This window comes from Acipenser ruthenus, chromosome 13 (assembly GCF_902713425.1).
Source record: "Acipenser ruthenus chromosome 13, fAciRut3.2 maternal haplotype, whole genome shotgun sequence".
In the NCBI taxonomy this organism is placed as follows: Eukaryota; Metazoa; Chordata; class Actinopteri; order Acipenseriformes; family Acipenseridae; genus Acipenser; species Acipenser ruthenus.
Window position 1 is genome coordinate 10,667,564 of NC_081201.1, and position 17,197 is coordinate 10,684,760.

At 39.8% G+C, this 17,197-nt stretch overlaps 1 protein-coding gene across 3 annotated transcripts in view; it reads right to left on the reverse strand.

Moving 5' to 3' along the window:
* LOC117418376 (protein cramped-like) overlaps positions 1 to 17,197 on the reverse strand; it is a 49,373-nt gene that overhangs the window by 31,718 nt on the left and 458 nt on the right. Inside the window, exons 1-10 of one of the 3 annotated variants that reach the window (XM_034031340.3) lie at positions 15,348 to 15,933; positions 14,590 to 14,945; positions 6,017 to 6,204; positions 5,070 to 5,223; positions 4,874 to 4,957; positions 4,362 to 4,410; positions 3,495 to 3,592; positions 2,149 to 2,272; positions 1,458 to 1,539; positions 66 to 998 (exon numbers count right to left, since the gene is read on the reverse strand). In XM_034031340.3, coding sequence (XP_033887231.3) covers positions 66 to 998; positions 1,458 to 1,539; positions 2,149 to 2,272; positions 3,495 to 3,592; positions 4,362 to 4,410; positions 4,874 to 4,957; positions 5,070 to 5,223; positions 6,017 to 6,204; positions 14,590 to 14,945; positions 15,348 to 15,397 — 2,118 coding nt within the window. In that variant the 5' untranslated portion in view covers positions 15,398 to 15,933. Of the gene's footprint in view, positions 1 to 65; positions 999 to 1,457; positions 1,540 to 2,148; positions 2,273 to 3,494; positions 3,593 to 4,361; positions 4,411 to 4,873; positions 4,958 to 5,069; positions 5,224 to 6,016; positions 6,205 to 14,589; positions 14,946 to 15,347; positions 15,934 to 17,197 lie in introns of those variants that run through there. The other 2 variants (XM_034031342.3, XM_059035656.1) reach the window with 2 other exon arrangements.

Genomic DNA, 17,197 nt, shown 5'->3' on the forward strand with positions numbered 1-17,197 from the left:
AGGTGAGGTGAGCTCAGTGGAGTGGAGGTACGAGCTAGAAGAGGAGAGGAAGAGAGGGAACTTACCGGCTTAGGGTTCACCTCGCTAGAGACCAGCCTCAGCAGACACTTGAGCATTCTCTGTGTGTGATGGTCTGTGCTGGCGCCCTTGTGGACTGGAATCCAGTCATATTCCAGCTGCAGCTTCCCTGGCTTTCCCAGCATGAGATAGAGTTGGGCCAGCGTGACGTTCTCCGAGCCGCGACTGCTCCAGCCTTCCTGGCGGATCTGCTGAAGTAACCCCCCGTCATCCTTTACTGCACAGCTCTCTGCAGCCCCCTCTTCTCTAGTGCAAGAGTCTGTCGCGGGCGACTCGCAGGACACCCCCTCACTGCTGGGGGCGGCAGACTGCTCCTCCACATATTCTGCCGCTGTGTTCCTGGCAGGGTCTTGGGGTCCGGCCCCCTCCTTCCCTGCTGACAAGTGCTCTTGGGAACAGAGGCAGCTATCCGGCACGACCAGGTCTTGGCAGGATCTCATGTACCGGGGGAAAGGGTCCAACAGAGACAGCTCCTCTACATCCATTCCTCCACACACACAGCTCCGCTGCTCCCCCTGCTGGTCTGTTGAAAGTGCATCCTCCTTGCTCACTCTGGGAGGGGAGATCGGCTCTCCAGTCCTGTCACTCGGGGAACTGTGCCGCCCCCTACTGCTCCCTTCCTCAGCTCCCCCCAGCTCCAGCTCCCCCTGGCGGGGGTCTGTCCTTGCTCGACTCGGCCCCTTGGGGGCCCTGTGGATCCCCAGGATCTGCGCAGGGGGGAGCTCCTTTGCGCTTGGCCGGCACTTACCACTTTCCTGCCAGTGCACGGTGCAGAAGGCTTTGGAGTGGACGACACGGGCCACGTCCGGGAGGGCTGTCAGGGTGCAGTTTTCGGTGGGGTAGAGGTATAGATCCTCCTTCTCAATGGAAGGGAGCCTTGGGGAGCCGTCTTGCACCTGGCGCTCCTCTAGGGTCTTCCGCTGAAAAGCCAGGGCTGTTAAGGAAGAACTCCAAGATAGTAGACATCTCGAAACATTTTCTAATTGCGGTCACACTGAATCAAAGACGCACATTTTCTCCGTCACTCGCAGCGAGGGTAAGAAACTCACGTTCCCCATTACAAAGCTGAATGGTTCCGGACAGAAAAGCCAGCCCTGAAGGGGTGGGGACAATTTCACTCTCCAGGAGAGTATTGTTAAACCAAGTGTAGTACATAGATATCATGTTTTAAAACACCAATATGTTTCTTTCAAAACTGCACATTTGAGACCCATGTAGTTAATGGTAGTGCACAACAGGTAAGATTCATGGAATTATTTTGTTAATTGCAATCACTTTAATACAGTACCAGATATCACGTTTAACCAAGCGTTGTACGCTTTAACGCCCCTTTATTAATGCGTCACATCTGTATTAAATCCAAAGAGCTGAAAGGATACAATGTGGTTTTCCTGGACTGCCCACTTCTGCTTGAGAAACTCAATGAGACTGGACACCTTCCTGTGGAGCTCCACCACCATCCTGCGGACAGAAAGAGAGGCAGGCAGGCAAGTGTCAAAACAATGATCCAGGGAAGCCATGCTCGCTAAACACAGCTCCCCTGGCTTCTTTTTTCCATAATAAAGGCCCTTTATTCTTAGTTTTTAACCACAATTCCTGGGTTTGACAAAAGCTGTAGATCTGCAATTACCAATCAGCACCAAAAAATCTGTCCCGCATGTGAAAACACCGATTTACACCAAGAAAACCAATGACTTTACATTCAGTAGATTTACATAAATACAATTTTATAAGAAATAAAAAAACAAAATTAAAAGGGCCTTGTCTATAATGCAAAAGAGTTTGCATTTTCAATTGTTTTTGCTGAAAATAGACTTTTTTAGAAACAGAAAGCTACAACCTTATAATGCAGATGGCACTGCTCTCCCATTGATTTCTACTGATTATTATTACTCAGTAACAGAATGACAATGCATGATGATACTTAATAAAAACATCTGATCTAAGGCCACATTTATTTTTTTATTGCTAGATCTTGTCGGGGCTGGGCTGGGCTGTGGTGTCGTGTGGTGGTGTTGTGTCTGAGCTGTGTGAACTGGTCTGGGGTCCTGCTGTGCCGCGGTGTCTTACCGGAGGCGTGGGTTGTGTGCCAGACTCTGCACTCGCGCCCAGGAGCGGTTACTGCGCGGCTGCAGCTCTACAGGCACCCTCAAGGGCAGTCTCACAGGCTTCTGGTCCTCCTCGTCACTGACCCCTGAACGATCGGAGAGAGGGAGAGAACACACACATCAGGGCTGTCTGAGCAGCAATGGGGGCTGGCTCTCAGCAGCAATGGGGGCTGGCTCTCAGAAGTTCTCTCTAGGAGGGGTAGCGTCGACTAGAGTAACTGATCGTGACTAAATCGCATCCTTCAATTTCAAAGGTGCAGCAACATAGTAATGTTTTTTTTTTTTTATTTAGTGTACACTGGTAGCAAACTACCAAAGTCAATACGTGAATTGTATTCAGCAGTTTGAATTACACAGAAAGTAATTGTGGGGTGTACAATTTCATATGTATGGAAGTGCAGTTGTGCTTGCAATCCATTACATATAAATGACAGAACATTACTAAAGCACTTTTCAGATAGTGTCACAAAACAGTATATTAGCAAATAGAGCACCAGACATTATCAGACACGATTAATAGATTTTAAAAGCAGTGACTAGTCTGCTCGAGGCAAATTCTACATAATCTCACAGCCCTGACTTGTTACTATGCCAACACACCTTCCAAACACCCACTGTGTAACTTTATATACAGAGGTAGAGATGCGAGCACTTAGAACCAGTGTTAATTGTAGTTAAATTGGCTATAGTGTTTTCTTCAGTAGTAGCGATAAAAAAGGGGTTATTATTTAGTGCAATATATATATATATATATATATATATATATATATATATATATATATATATATATATATATATATATATATATATATATGTCTTATATACATTAATACTGTCATTTATTTTAATGTATATTGTTTCTTGTTATGGGCTTTATAAATATATTTTTATTGTGACAGACTACTTCTACTGCTAAACATACTGTGTATCATTTAAATCAAACTATTTACACAACAGTGAGAATCACAGAAAATACCAAATATTTTAAAGACGGAAGTCAGATCTAAATGTTTACTTCAATGAGGTTGTTTTAAACATTGAAGTATTTCAGAGAGACACAGGTCTGAAGGCACTTCTCTACATTGAGCTCAGCTGACAGAAGGGACACGCTCCGGACCGCCGTGTTAAAAGTAATAATTACTGTTCAGTACCTTCAAATGAGTTCAGGGAGCACAGTGTTGTTACTGATATCGCATTTATAGTAAACGTAAACATTGATGACATTTCCTCCGTCTAAAAAGGGAAAGATTTCCAGATTGTTCCCTTTCACTAGCACCAGCACAGCTCCCTCTCCCACTTTCTTCCTACCCGTATACGCACCATCAGGGTCACACAGCTTCTTGAGTGCCCGACACATGGGGGCCTTAATCCTCAAATTCCTGCCCTTGTAACGGACTGTGGTTGCCCTGTACAGAGAGAAAAAGAGAAGAGTAAGATAAAGACTAGGGGTGTAGGGATACATCATCGCAATACGAGATAGAAAAAGACAAGAGTAAGATATAAAGACTAGGGGTGTAGGGATACATCATTGCAATATGAGATGGTCCTGATGGGCTACTTGTATGATGCACAATAATGATGGACTATTTTGTTTAAAAGATACTAAATAAATAAGATAGGGAGAGTATGTATTCCTACCAACTGCAAAACACATGTATATATTCAATAACTACATGAACTGCAATGAGCTGTGTGATGTTATGCTTTTGGTCCTGTATCACATATGGAAAGAATCCTGAATCATCAATACACAATGAATCATTTCACCCCTAAAGACATTTTAAATAAGACCTTGATATTACAGACAATTAAATAATGAAAAATGTATCCCTTGTGCACTTCAATTTACTATGTGCAGTGTTTAAAGCATATGGAAAGCATTTACTTTCACCAAAAAAAGCTGGTACCCCCTTATATCCCAAGAATCTGACCAGTCTCAATAATCTATGCTAAATAATATGAATACTAAGGTTTCATGGGAACTGGGTAAGTGTATGACTGCCTCCACGATATCTCCCCTGTGGTGGGTTAAGTGAAATGATGTTTTCAAACTACACAGGGTATCTTACTATATCTGTGTAGTTCTTCATAGTACCTTGCTGTATGCTGCACTTACAACACACTAAAATGAGACTATCCATATGCAAGTTTGTCTGCAGCTATTGCCCTACTTACCCAATCTGAATGAGCTCATTGAGTTTAGCTGCGTTCTTATCATCCATACCTGGAAAAAGAGCAACATTGTATCAGTCCCTGTTGGTACTTCTTTTACTCATCTGTGCAAATACAGTTTTGGAATGTTTGAAATTACGAATGAATAAATGAACCAATAACTGTGCAGGAATCATCAGCATTCCAGGATATGTTATCTCGTAATTAGAAGTAATTCCATGCAGAGAATACATAACAGAATCCAAAGTTATAGTGCCCTTCCCTGCTTTCCTCAGTGCAATTTGATAAAAGTATCTGACAAACAATCAACAATCATACACAGTACATAAAAAAATATTAAACTATTATTATTGTCAAAATGTAGATGACATGATAATGTATGTAGTGCAAGCACAGATACTTTAAGCTTCGATCTTAACTGTAAAATGATGTAAAATAAAGCACTGTAGTACTGTATAAAACCTTAAAGTTGAAAGAACGTATCAAATTAGAGGTGTGAATGCCCCTCCACTTACAGCCCCCAATCTTCTTTCTGAGCTCTGCATAGCAGATCAATCCGTACAGCTCCTGAGACGACTTCTTCAGCCCACGAGAGAACACTGACAAGAAGACAGTTCAAAAGACATTTAAAATTGGCGTCACTTCAGGAGATACCTTATTTGAGATCCGGACATTTGAAAGTTACACCTCCATTCCGATCCCCTCTCTCACCGTTATTGAAGTCGATGTATTTTGAGATCTTGTGCCAGGTGCGGTAGTAGAAGTGTCGAACCTGCTCCTTGTTCTTGACCATGCTGGCTGGTTTGCCTTTCTTCTTGTACTTCAGTGCAATGTTATTTTGAATGGCTTCAAAATCCTTGCCATGCTGCACGGAAGAACATAGAAGCAGCACAAGGGAGGTACAACAGGTTAGTCACCATCTTAAATACAAGCATCATTTCAAACACACACTGATACAATGTGTTTGAAATGATGATTCACCGATACAGTTTCTAGTATCTTGGTGCTACTATCACTAATATCAAGTGCAGCACAGAACCAAGGACCACAGCTGGAAATCAAGTGGACCAAGGATTGAGGAGAGGAGACACTTCTTCACACAGCGATTGGTGACAACATGGAATGGGCTACCTAGTCATGTTGTTGATGCTGAACCATTGGAATCCTTTGAGACCCAACTTGACCAAGGTCTGAGATCAATCAGCTACTAGGAAGCGGATAATTATAAAACAGGCCAAATGGGCCATTTTATTAGGACAGCTGACCTCAATAGACAACCACAGGAAACAGGTTGATGTATAATTAAGGGAGAACAGCATTGCTGTGGCTTGTTACAAGGTAATAATGGAACTACTGAGTCAATAAAGCCTCAGATTGGAAGCCTCAGACTGGAAGTAAAGGGCATTATTTACACCACAGCAATGCCACTATTATTCCAATATCACTATATTTACTTTGTCGTTTGTCTAAATGAATCACCTAGTTCAATGACAAGGTTAACGGTGAAGCTTTTCCTCGGTTAGCAGTGGTATTAGAACAGATGTAATTCATTTGGGTCATCTTCTCAGAAATGCTTTGTTGAATAATAACAGAATGGCTGACCTCCAAAGAACACCATGGGAGAGCTGGTTGTTGTCTTCTAATTCTATAATGAATACCTCATAGAGCCCCTCAAAGAAGGAGTTCTTGTCCTCTGCACTCCAGGACTCCCACTGCCGTCGCACCTTCTTCTTGTTCCCCTCCTCCTTGTCAGCGGATCCCAGGCTCCGAGGAGCCGCCTTCGAGGTTCCCACTGAGACCCCAGGAGGGCCACACCCTGCCAGGATAGCAGCCCCATTCTCAGCTCCTGCAACACAGACAGCACCCATCACTCACTGGAACACAAACCAAATACATGGACATGGACTACAACACTGTGCTAACACAGGCTATCTGGTACCACGGGTTAATGAAAGCTCTCATTTGCTTCCCTTGCCATTCAGGAAGTCTTTTCCTGCTTTACTTCCTGTGTTGTTTCACGCCAGCAGTGCCTTTGGGGTCAGTTCAGATGTTTCTTACAAAGTGTTGAAACAATGCTGCTTTTCTGTTCCCACAATCGGCACTCATTTCAATTAGAGCACCAGCATTGTGCAGGAGGGAGCATGAACTGGATACACTGTGATGCTTAGAAGAACAATTCTTTCACCTGGATAACGTTCTTGAGTAAATGTTAGAAAAAAAAAAGAAAAGTAATTCCCTTGTTGATTCACCTATGACGTATGAATAAAAATAACAAAAACAATATGTTGCTGTGATGTGGACAACACAGAATACAGAGGTAATGAGTTTCTTGTAAACACTGCAGGGGGTTCTGGACCACTTAAAGTAATGGCACAGTTTTTACAAGTCGTAAGTCTCTCAATGTATTGTTGTGTAATTACTTAAAGTTTATTTAACATTTCTAAATTTAGCGCAATTGAGTGTTTACTTGTAAATACTATTAAAAAGTTGAGCTCAGTTTAGACACAATCAGCAATGTTATAAAACCCCACACTGAGCAATTTCACAGTCTGATGTTCATATTGTGACACCAATAGCCAACCATCATGGCTAGTTGCGAAAGTGGAGACAGAGAGAACCGTGTCGAGTGATTTTTTTTTTTTTTTTTTTTTTTTTTTTTAAATAGTCCTACTCTGCAAAAAAATAAATAAATAAATAAATAACCCTGACAAAATTAACCCCAACCAGCACCAAATCCAGGACCACAGGACATAGCTGGAAATTAAGTGGAGATGGATTTAGGATAGACAGTGGTGAGGGTATAGTTTTGAGATCTATCAGCTACTAGGACCTGGACAAGAATAAATGGTCAGAATTGCCTCCAGCTACTAGGAACCGGGCGAGCACAGCTGAGTGGGATGGCCTCCTCTCGTTCTTCGGTTATCAAAAACAACAAAACTTGACAAGGCCATCTTTAACCTCCTACTGCTGCAAATTCATAAGCTTGCATTTTAGACATCGGCAAGGGGCTATAAACAAACTAGACTACACAATCACCTTTCATACAGACTTCAAGGTTAAACTGATCATTTCTACTTCGTGTGAGAAATGGCAGCGACTAGGGGAGGGGACAGGAGAATAAAGGCAACGTTCAAACTTAACGTATATTTGGTAGCATTTTGCTAGATAAGCGCAAGGCCCACAATTCAAATTGTATTGGACAGTGGAGTACAAATACCTACAGTACCAGAACAACGTGGATACAATTAAGGTAAGTTTATTTTATAGACCAAATCTAAAATGAAATAACTGTTAAAAACATTATGATTTTAAAAGATAACCGGCAATGACCTAACAGATTTATTACATTTATTCAGTGTCTAAAATGCTATAGAATGGTGGCTCCAGTTTTGTTATAATGTTAACCCTGTTTTAAATATAGGTCTACTATGTGATAGTTTGAGATATTCAGTCTATTTAAAACAGTAGGTAGGTGTTTATTTTTTTATTATTATTTTTATATATAAATTACTTGTCAATTAAACCGCTACTGAATAAGACCATTTTGCTACTTTCAGGCAGGTAGCAAATCCTAACTACTGCCTCAAAAAGTTAACTTCTATCCCTGATAAGTCTCCACACACCGTAAGCGACACAACAAGTGAATGTGTCGTAAGACACAAACACAAAAATAATAAAACTAGTATTTGATACAAGAAGTTCACACTGCCTGCGATGAGACGGGCGACACTGAAGCGGCAATAGGATTGGTATCTACGTTTGCAATTTGGTAGCGCAGCAGCTAATGAACTGACCAATGAGGAACAGCTTCCCTTGCGTGCCTCAGTAAACAACGAGTCTCTATCATTCGAGTCAGAGTTAGAGTCTGAGTCCTTGAAACAAACAAATCAATTTTCAATAAACTAGTGGTAGTATATCTACACACAGACATTTAAACTACTACATGCCAGAGTTTAAACGTTCAGAAAAATTTACCAAAATGCACATCCCTGGAGTTTCTTAGCCTTTGTGTTAACATGGATGGGACACAAAAAATTTGGGCATGTGCGTTTCAGGAACGCATGAACAGAAAAGCTAGCGCGACCTCAGATTCTGTCAGACTTCACTAACACTGAGCATGGGAGCAGCAGCACACTACTTCCCATATTACAACTGCACACAATCAAAGGTGCGGTCACCGATTCCACACACTTGCAAAATATTTAAAATATAAACAGGCTGAGTTCATTGCAGTCATCAGCTGCATAGATTAACCATTCAGCAGAATGTGGCAAAATTGGAGACAAAACCAAACCAGGTAACTACAGACCAATAAGCCTGACTTCAATTATACGTAAACTTATGGAAACTATAATAAGATCTAAAATGGAAAATTACCTACATGGTAACAGTATCCTGGGAGACAGCCAGCATGGTTTTAGGAAAGGGAGATCGTGTCTAACTAACCTGCTTGACTTTTTTGAGGATGCAACATCGACAATGGATAACTGCAAAGCATATGACATGGTTTATTTAGATTTCCAGAAAGCTTTTGACAAAGTCCTGCATAACAGATTAATTGTCAAACTGAACGCAGTAGGGATTCAAGGAAATGCATGCACATGGATTAGGGAGTGGTTAACATGTAGAAAACAGAAAGTACCGATTAGAGGAGAAACCTCAAAATGGAGCGAGGTAACCAGTGGTGTATTAAGTCCTCTGCTATTCCTAATCTACATTAATGTTTTTGATTCTGGTACAGTAAGCAAACTTACCGCATCTAGAATATTGTGTTCAGTTCTGGTCACCTCGTTACAAAAAGGATATTGCTGCTCTAGAAAGAGTGCAAAGAAGAGCGACCAGAATTATTCCGGGTTTAAAAGGCATGTCGTATGCAGACAGGCTAAAAGAATTGAATCTATTCAGTCTTGAACAAAGAAGACTACGCGGAGATCCGATTCAAGCATTCAAAATCCTAAAAGGTACAGACAATGTCGACCCAGGGGACTTCTTTGACCTGAAAAAAGAAACAAGGACAAGGGGTCACAAATGGAGATTAGATAAAGGGGCATTCAGAACAGAAAATAGCAGGCACTTTTTTACACAGAGAATTGTGAGGGTTTGGAACCAACTCCCCAGTAATGTTATTGAAGCTGACACCCTGGGATCCTTCAAGAAGCTGCTTGATGAGATTCTGGGAGCAATAAGCTACTAACAACCAAATGAGCAAGATGGGCCGAATGGCCTCCTCTCGTTTGTAAACTTTCTTATGTTCTTAACAAAAATGCTTGTATAACGCCCGACTGCAGTACTTTCGATGCATGGGCACTGATGAAGCGATCTCTTTGTGTGGAAATCAAGTCTTTCTGCACCATGCCATTGAATATACACTAGGAACACAAAAATCAGTGTCCAATTCCCTACGTGTCACTTCTGATGGTACATGAATCAGAGTCTCTGATAACCGGCGCGTATTTTAAATGTTTGCAGAGTCAAGTCACACACATCTCCCGATTCCCGCACAACTGTCTGATTGAGTCAGCCGTCCTTGTGATGCAATGAAGAGAACATTATGAACACACATTACAAACTACAGTACTAATGTTTGATAAAGCTAGTAAAAATGCTGACGAAGACAGCAAAAGTGCATCCTACGACTGTGGACATAAACACGGGTTTAAAGCTGCTTTGTATATCGGTCAGTGCAGAGTCCTGTGTACTGGAATGAACGGCTGCCCTTGCAACTGGCTTAGTATGGCACTTTGTACCCTGGGGGTAACATTGTACATCTGCAGGGGAAAAAAGTGTATGTTAAGCTATGATTTGGTGGGGTAGGAATGAGGTGCCGGTGGGCTGGAATGTGTGTTCATGTTTTTCTCGCGTCTCTGACTTAGCTGGGGGAGGTTAATCAAGGGCAGTAGCCAAAAACTGCACTTACATTTAAGATTTAATATATATTACAAAAGCATAAATAAGAGCTACACATTTATTTAAAAATAAAAATAAAAAGTTATAAACTATTCATTTATTTATCTGCTTTGCTTTTTTTTCTCACAATTTACAGAACCAGAACTGCTGTGTGTTTCTTTTTTTTTTTTCTTTTTTTTTATACGGTAGGTCCAGAAAAATGTATTCAGAATGTAGCGCAAAATTTAGTTTTCCATAACTGTCAGCGGCTAGTCTTGAAAAATAAATTGAAAAACGATTCTAGTTGTACCGATAAGTTCTTAAATTGGTAACAAATAAAAAATAACAGCTTTTGTGTGATTCGTAATTTTATTGGATGCAGAGCTCCAGATAAGACGAGGGGACGACGTGATATACTATACAGGACTTTGTGGTGATTGAAGTTCTGCGCTGGTGTTGACCTCATAATCGAAAGGAAAAGGAAAAAAACACAACAAAAATAACCAAACCAAAGATAGTATATACTCGCAAGCCAAATTTGGTTGGAAAACCACAAATCTGGCAGCACTGACTGGGGGAGTAGCCTATAAATGTTACCTCAAGCTCAATGAACAAATAAAACGTGATTTTGTATAATTGCTATTTAACAAAAACTATATTTTATTGGTGTTCCAGTACTTTCAGATTTAAAACTACACCACTGGTTGTAATGGGCTATGTCTCGGTTTTACAACAGCCGTTTAAGATTGCTCATAGTCTTAGAGAACAAAATGTCTTCGGACAGAGAATAACCTTTAGAAAATCCTTTAAAATTAAAAGAGTACCTTAAAAAAACCTCTGCCCATTTCTTACCTCCAGACTGCCCTGAACAGAAACATGAAACCTCTAGATCTGGAGGTGAAACATCTGATCTGGCAACACTGCAGTCTACTTTTCCAGATGAGCCGGCTAATGTAGTTATTATAAAAAATAAATAAATAAATAATTAAAAAAGGTGAAGTCACCAGTGTCTGATTCCCTCGTGCCACTTCTGATGGTGTACGATTCGATAGTCTCCGATAACCGGCGCGTATTTTGAATGAGGGCATTTCCTTTCTGGACTTCTATCAGTTTCGAGCTCGAGCTCAGTTAGAAGCGGTTATCAAATCAATCATCGCATCCCCCCCAAGAAAACAAAGGAAAGTGGAGGAGAGTAAAGTAATGCCACAACTTATTGCTATTCATAATTTTTATTGCCAACGTTCAGTAGCTGTAACTAAGCTTATGCATTGACTCTTCTTTTTGAGTGCACGGTCTCTCATTGCCATCAAAACTAGGGTTACCAGATTTCCATAGTAAATTTTTCCCCCAGTTTTGCTCTTTTTTGTTGAGAATCCAGTTTGCCATTTTAAATTATAAAACGAAGCGCGGTTTTGTTTTAGTATTTCATACCCAGTCATTTTCTGTGACTTCAGTTGAATCCCGTTGTCGGCAGCTTAAATTCCTCCTTTTAGCTGCATCAACCGTTGTTTTGTTAAAACTGATTCTTTATGGATTTAACTATGCATATTTTTATATTTTACAGCATAATTTATATTGAACGCAAAATATCTTAACCTATTAATGCATATTGGTTTGCTTTCACTTTGAAACTTTTTATTCCTACGCACTCACCAGCTGTATAGTTGGCTCATTGATCTGAGTGCCTCTCGTGGCGACATGTTCTGGCAAAACTGAGCTACAACAGCATTACATTGAAAGTCTTAAATAGAGTGTATACAATCTATGTTAACTTTTACCCTTGTCCAGGGTACTACATAAACATTAATGTGATTTCGACAATAAGTGGTCATACTATAAATTTAATACAAATTAATGCTAGTTAGCCGTGTATTGCAGTGTTTTGTGGCAGTCTGCAGCCAAAATGGGAAGCTTCTCCAGATTTCCTATAGTAGCTCATGCTGATCTCCTAAGGAAGTGGTATGTCGGTTTGTGCTAATCTGTATTAATAAAATTAATAAGAAATATCCAAAACTATTTGTGTGTATAAATGTAATTTATAGACCAAAGTGATTTTCCGTTTCAACATTACTCTTCAAACAGACAACGTCAAACAGTTTACTTAAATATGTAAATTATTTACTTTGAAATTTGCTGTGTGCTAAGACAAGTTTGTGGTTTTAAAATTATAATATAAATATATTATTTTGTAATTACTTTTCATAGACACATAAATAGTGCTGGGACAAATATTCGAATATTTGAATGAATATTTTTTTTACATGTATTCGGATACAAAAATCAGATGCTCATATTCGCTAGAAATTACGAAAATACCTTGCACTTATTTACCACCTTACCAGAATTTGTCAAATGAAAAAGAGCTCTGTGTGGTATGTGAGATTAACAGAATATACTGTGTGTAATTATATATATATATATATATATATATATATATATAAACACACAGGATCAACACAGCAGCTCTTAAGCCTCTGTTTAAAAGTTTTAGACAGCAAAAAGTAAATAAACCAGATTATGCGCACACCCCCATAGTGATCTCCATGGAAAGCCACTTGGATCAAAAATGCATTGTGTTGCTTTGCGAGTCAGAATCTCATGGGACAGAAAAAGGGCAACTTCCTGAACATGGTGTGGTGAATTTTATATAGACTGTATATATATGTATTTTGTTGTAACTTATGTGGAATGTAATAAACGAGAAACAAACTGGGGTTTTTTCCCTTTCATTTTAAAACGCCATTTCCACATTTGTTTTATTTGAAGTGTTTAAAGTTAAATTTCAGTTTTTGTTTGCTTGTTCAGCTACAAAGGCACAAGTAAACCTCATGTTATTACTTTCTGAAAACGTGTCGATGGCCACTGTTTACTGTGAAGAAACGAAAATGGCAAGGAATTAAAAAGATAAATAAATAAAATGTCAACTTTATGTACTATTTATTTCGGGAATAAACAAAACATTTAACTTGAACTGCTATTTGGCATCCTTTGTTTTGTAGTTATTTCACTGGGGTGAAGTAACTGCACAACGTATTCTTTACTCCTGGGATATTTTTCTATTTTAAGGTGGTACATATTGTAGGTCTTGCTGTAAAATAAAAGCACACACACAGGGGCCACGCCCCCTGCCCCTGCTGCTAAGCCGTCTCTGCCTGTGTTCAGAGCAATATAATGGCTTTTATTAATTTCTGAAATACGAAGGAATATCTGAACGAATATTTAAATTATGAGCGAATATCCGAACATGAAAATCCTGTGTTCGTCCCAACACTACATACAAGTAACTTGGACACCTAAAATCATTTAAAATAAATTTAAAAATAAAGCACAGTTATACACTTATTTTGAATTTTGGTGCCTTATTAAGGCACATACTTAGGCCCAGGACATGCTGGATTTAAACCCCTGCAAAACCCTGAAATTCATTTTGGGTGGGGGGGCGTTGCCCCTGCACCAGCGCTGGGGGAGGACCCCCATACCTCCCTGCCTTCTACTCAGGATCTGTAACTTCCTACTTTAAATGAAAATGAAGACTCTTTTAATACATGTTTTTAAGTGCCGACTAGTACACCTATTTGTCTTTGTTAAATCAGAAGTCATTCTACTGCCTGTATCATGTAACGAGGAAAGTGATACTCAAAGGTAACTGGTTCAGACCTTTCAAAGCTTAAGTATTCCACCACAATAATGTACATTCTTCTGAAAAATGTTTGTTCCTGTGCACTATATCAGAAAGTAGTGTTTGTTCCGAACCTGGTAGTTTTACAGTATCCGTGGGGCCACCAAACTATATCCCTTGGTCTTGAACCCTGCCTGCCCCTTTGAAAAAATAGACATGAGTCTGCTACTATGTGCAACAGTAGAGGGTTTAATACACTATTCATGCTATAGCCTAGGAAGTAAACCTGTTCACTATGATATAGTTATTTGTTAACAACCACCTTACATATGACAAAGGTGTTTTTAAAACTTAATGTTGGACTTACATGGGTGCAAACCCACTCAACTCACATCCCAGAAGCACTGAAAGATGCACTGGTCTACAAAGAAACGTATTCCAGACCCTATTCTGAAATACTGTACAGTGTTTCACACACAAAACCTTAATGGTCAGTCAAACTGCATAATGTATAACCAAATGATACATATTACACTATTCAGATTTAGCACAATAATTTATCTAAGTGTTACAAAACTCCACTAACATGAACAAGATTCCTTTATAATAAATAAACCACAACAGCTCTGACCCATGAGAGGTGCCTAGGTTTGCCCCCTTAGAGCACATCAGGGTGGGTCTCCAAAAACAGGTGGTCCCGTGTCCCCCCCGTCTTGAAGCACATACCTTTCCCCCTGGCACTGCTATGGCCATTAACAGAGGCAATGGAATCCTTCCTAAGTCGCTTGCTCGGTGGTCGGACGCTGGACCTTAGGAAGTGATGCTGGTCCTGGCTCTGTTGTAGCTGCAGGTTCGAGCAGGACGGTGACAGGGACGAGGAAGGTGATGGGAATGATGCTGGTGTCAAACTGGATGAAGTCGCTGGTGATGGATTAAGATTATCCTCTCCGTCTTTCTTTGTGCTGTGGCTGCTCTCTTCGTTCCCCGGCTCGGCGCTCTCCTCTTCCCCGCAACCTTCAAGCTTTTTGCTCCATTGTTTCACCCCTTCATCCCCACTGCCTTCCCCCAGCTTTACTGTCATCCTGTCAAAGCAACGCCAAAACAATAGTTTAATATTTGCAAACAGCTCTAATTCCAACAATTTAAAAAGGGCGACATAATGTTTCTCTCTCTCAACATGGCCGCCGTTGTTTGTTTCAAATCCCTTTTCACTGTCCCGACACAACCTGAAAAAATCTTTCTTCTACATTTACTTTGATTTGAATCCCCCTCAGCCGAGTTAAATGCGGTTTGTAGCTTCTTTCATTAAAGACTGTTTTGCTTTGAAAGCCCGTCTACTGTTATTTTGAAGATCAATTGATAAAACAAACTGCTTCAGTTTAGCGCCCTGCAAAAACCAAAACGGCATTACCTCTCTCTGGAACACAAAGCGTTAGCTAAAAATCAACCGCAAATTAAAGTGCTTGTAATAAAAGACAAACTACCCATTTTGGTGTTCCTCTGGAGCGGATGCTATCTTCTTTCTCTTCACCATGGATCCGAGGTATTTAGAGTAAAATATTCGGTTAAGTTAAGCATATTCCTTAACGAGATCGGGCTATGGCTGTGACTGTGTCCTCTCTCGTACTGTTGTTTGGGGCTGGTGCTCCGAGCTGCTCATGTAGGAAATATTTTGATCCGCTCCAAAACCCACTCTGCTTCAACTAATGATAACTTTAAATCGAAAAATGCTAGAAACACCACAATTGGGGCAAAATAATTCTCACAACCTGGGCTTTCTAAGAGGTCGCTGCATAAGAACATACGTCTGGACAATGTTGCATACTTTTTCACACAGAAATGAAAACTGCGTTGCACACTTTCCCTTGCTGCTCGCTGAACTTTGCTTTCTGCTACGTCATCACTTGATGGAATTAAAAATTCTACATAACTCAAAACTTGTAAATATAAAATTGATTGTTATTTATTCATTCTATAAACTGTCTTCACTTAGAATTGTTCGATGTCATCAGAATATAGTTGGAATGACATCGAATAACTTGAGTGACAACTGCAAGTTAAAAACGTTACCACACAAACAATATGAACATGGACACACAAGTAACCAAAAATATATTTTTAAAATAATAAACAAAGCCACCGTCGTACTTCTGTGTGGTCTTTTGCAAAATGCGATTAAGACTAATGGCTTGCATTTCATTTGCACAGGTTCATATGTGCTTTTAATATTTTAAACACTATACATAATTGTATAATTACACAGTTTTTTCTACCATAACTTCATATTGTTACACCAGAATTTTACAATGTGGGTTTCATATATTACATGGTCATCGCTAGTATGTTTATAGGGTAACAGACAATAATTATGAAATGTGTAACCGCCATTTGTATTTAAGAAATGCGTCGCACTTGTCTGTATAATGTATATACTCGACAAGGCAGAGTGCTAAATTATTTATTTGGCTACAAGGTTGAATGGTATATATGACCACAATTTGTATACAATGCGTTCAATTTACACAGCAACACAACTGCAGTCTCATTTGATCAATGTCTGCACTGTAAAGAATCATTGTATTTGCAGGATTCCACAGTTAAGAATTATTAACTAAGGATAACATAAGATGAACCAAACATCATGTTATCCGTTGTTAGTGTATTTTATTTGTTTTAAATTATATATATATATATATATATATATATATATATATATATATATATATATATATATATATATATATATATATATATATATATATATATATAAGGGTACAATTTTAAATCTTTATGACAAATAAAAATGATTGTGGAACGTATGCATGGTTTGAACGTTGGTATCAGTATTCAGATAATCCAGGGATCTTCAACCCTGGTCCCGGAGAGCTACAGGATCTTCTGATTTTTGTTCCAAATGAGCTCTCAGTTACTTAATTGCACCAATTATTGGCTCCAGATCTTTTACCATTAATGACATAGACACTTATAAAACCCGAGTGCTTTCCAGGAGATCCCTGAACTAAGCCAACTCCAGGGCCAGTTTAAATACACGAGGTAAATGTATCTTTGACTAGTTAGCTGGGACACCGCCAAACAGGGTGTATCGTGTGTCCCCTAACTCAATTCTCTACCGCGCCGAACCCCCTTGCCAAGGCAATATTCTCTAAACACTGTGCGCCCTACTTCCCCTCAGACACTTGTCCCTTCAGCTGTTCCTTCGGAAACAATCACCTGCTCCCGACACTCAGATCCAGTCGGTCATCTTTACTTTTTAAAAGGAAACACAACTGCAGCCGCCCCGACCTGAATCGCCACCCCATCACTTAAATCTAAA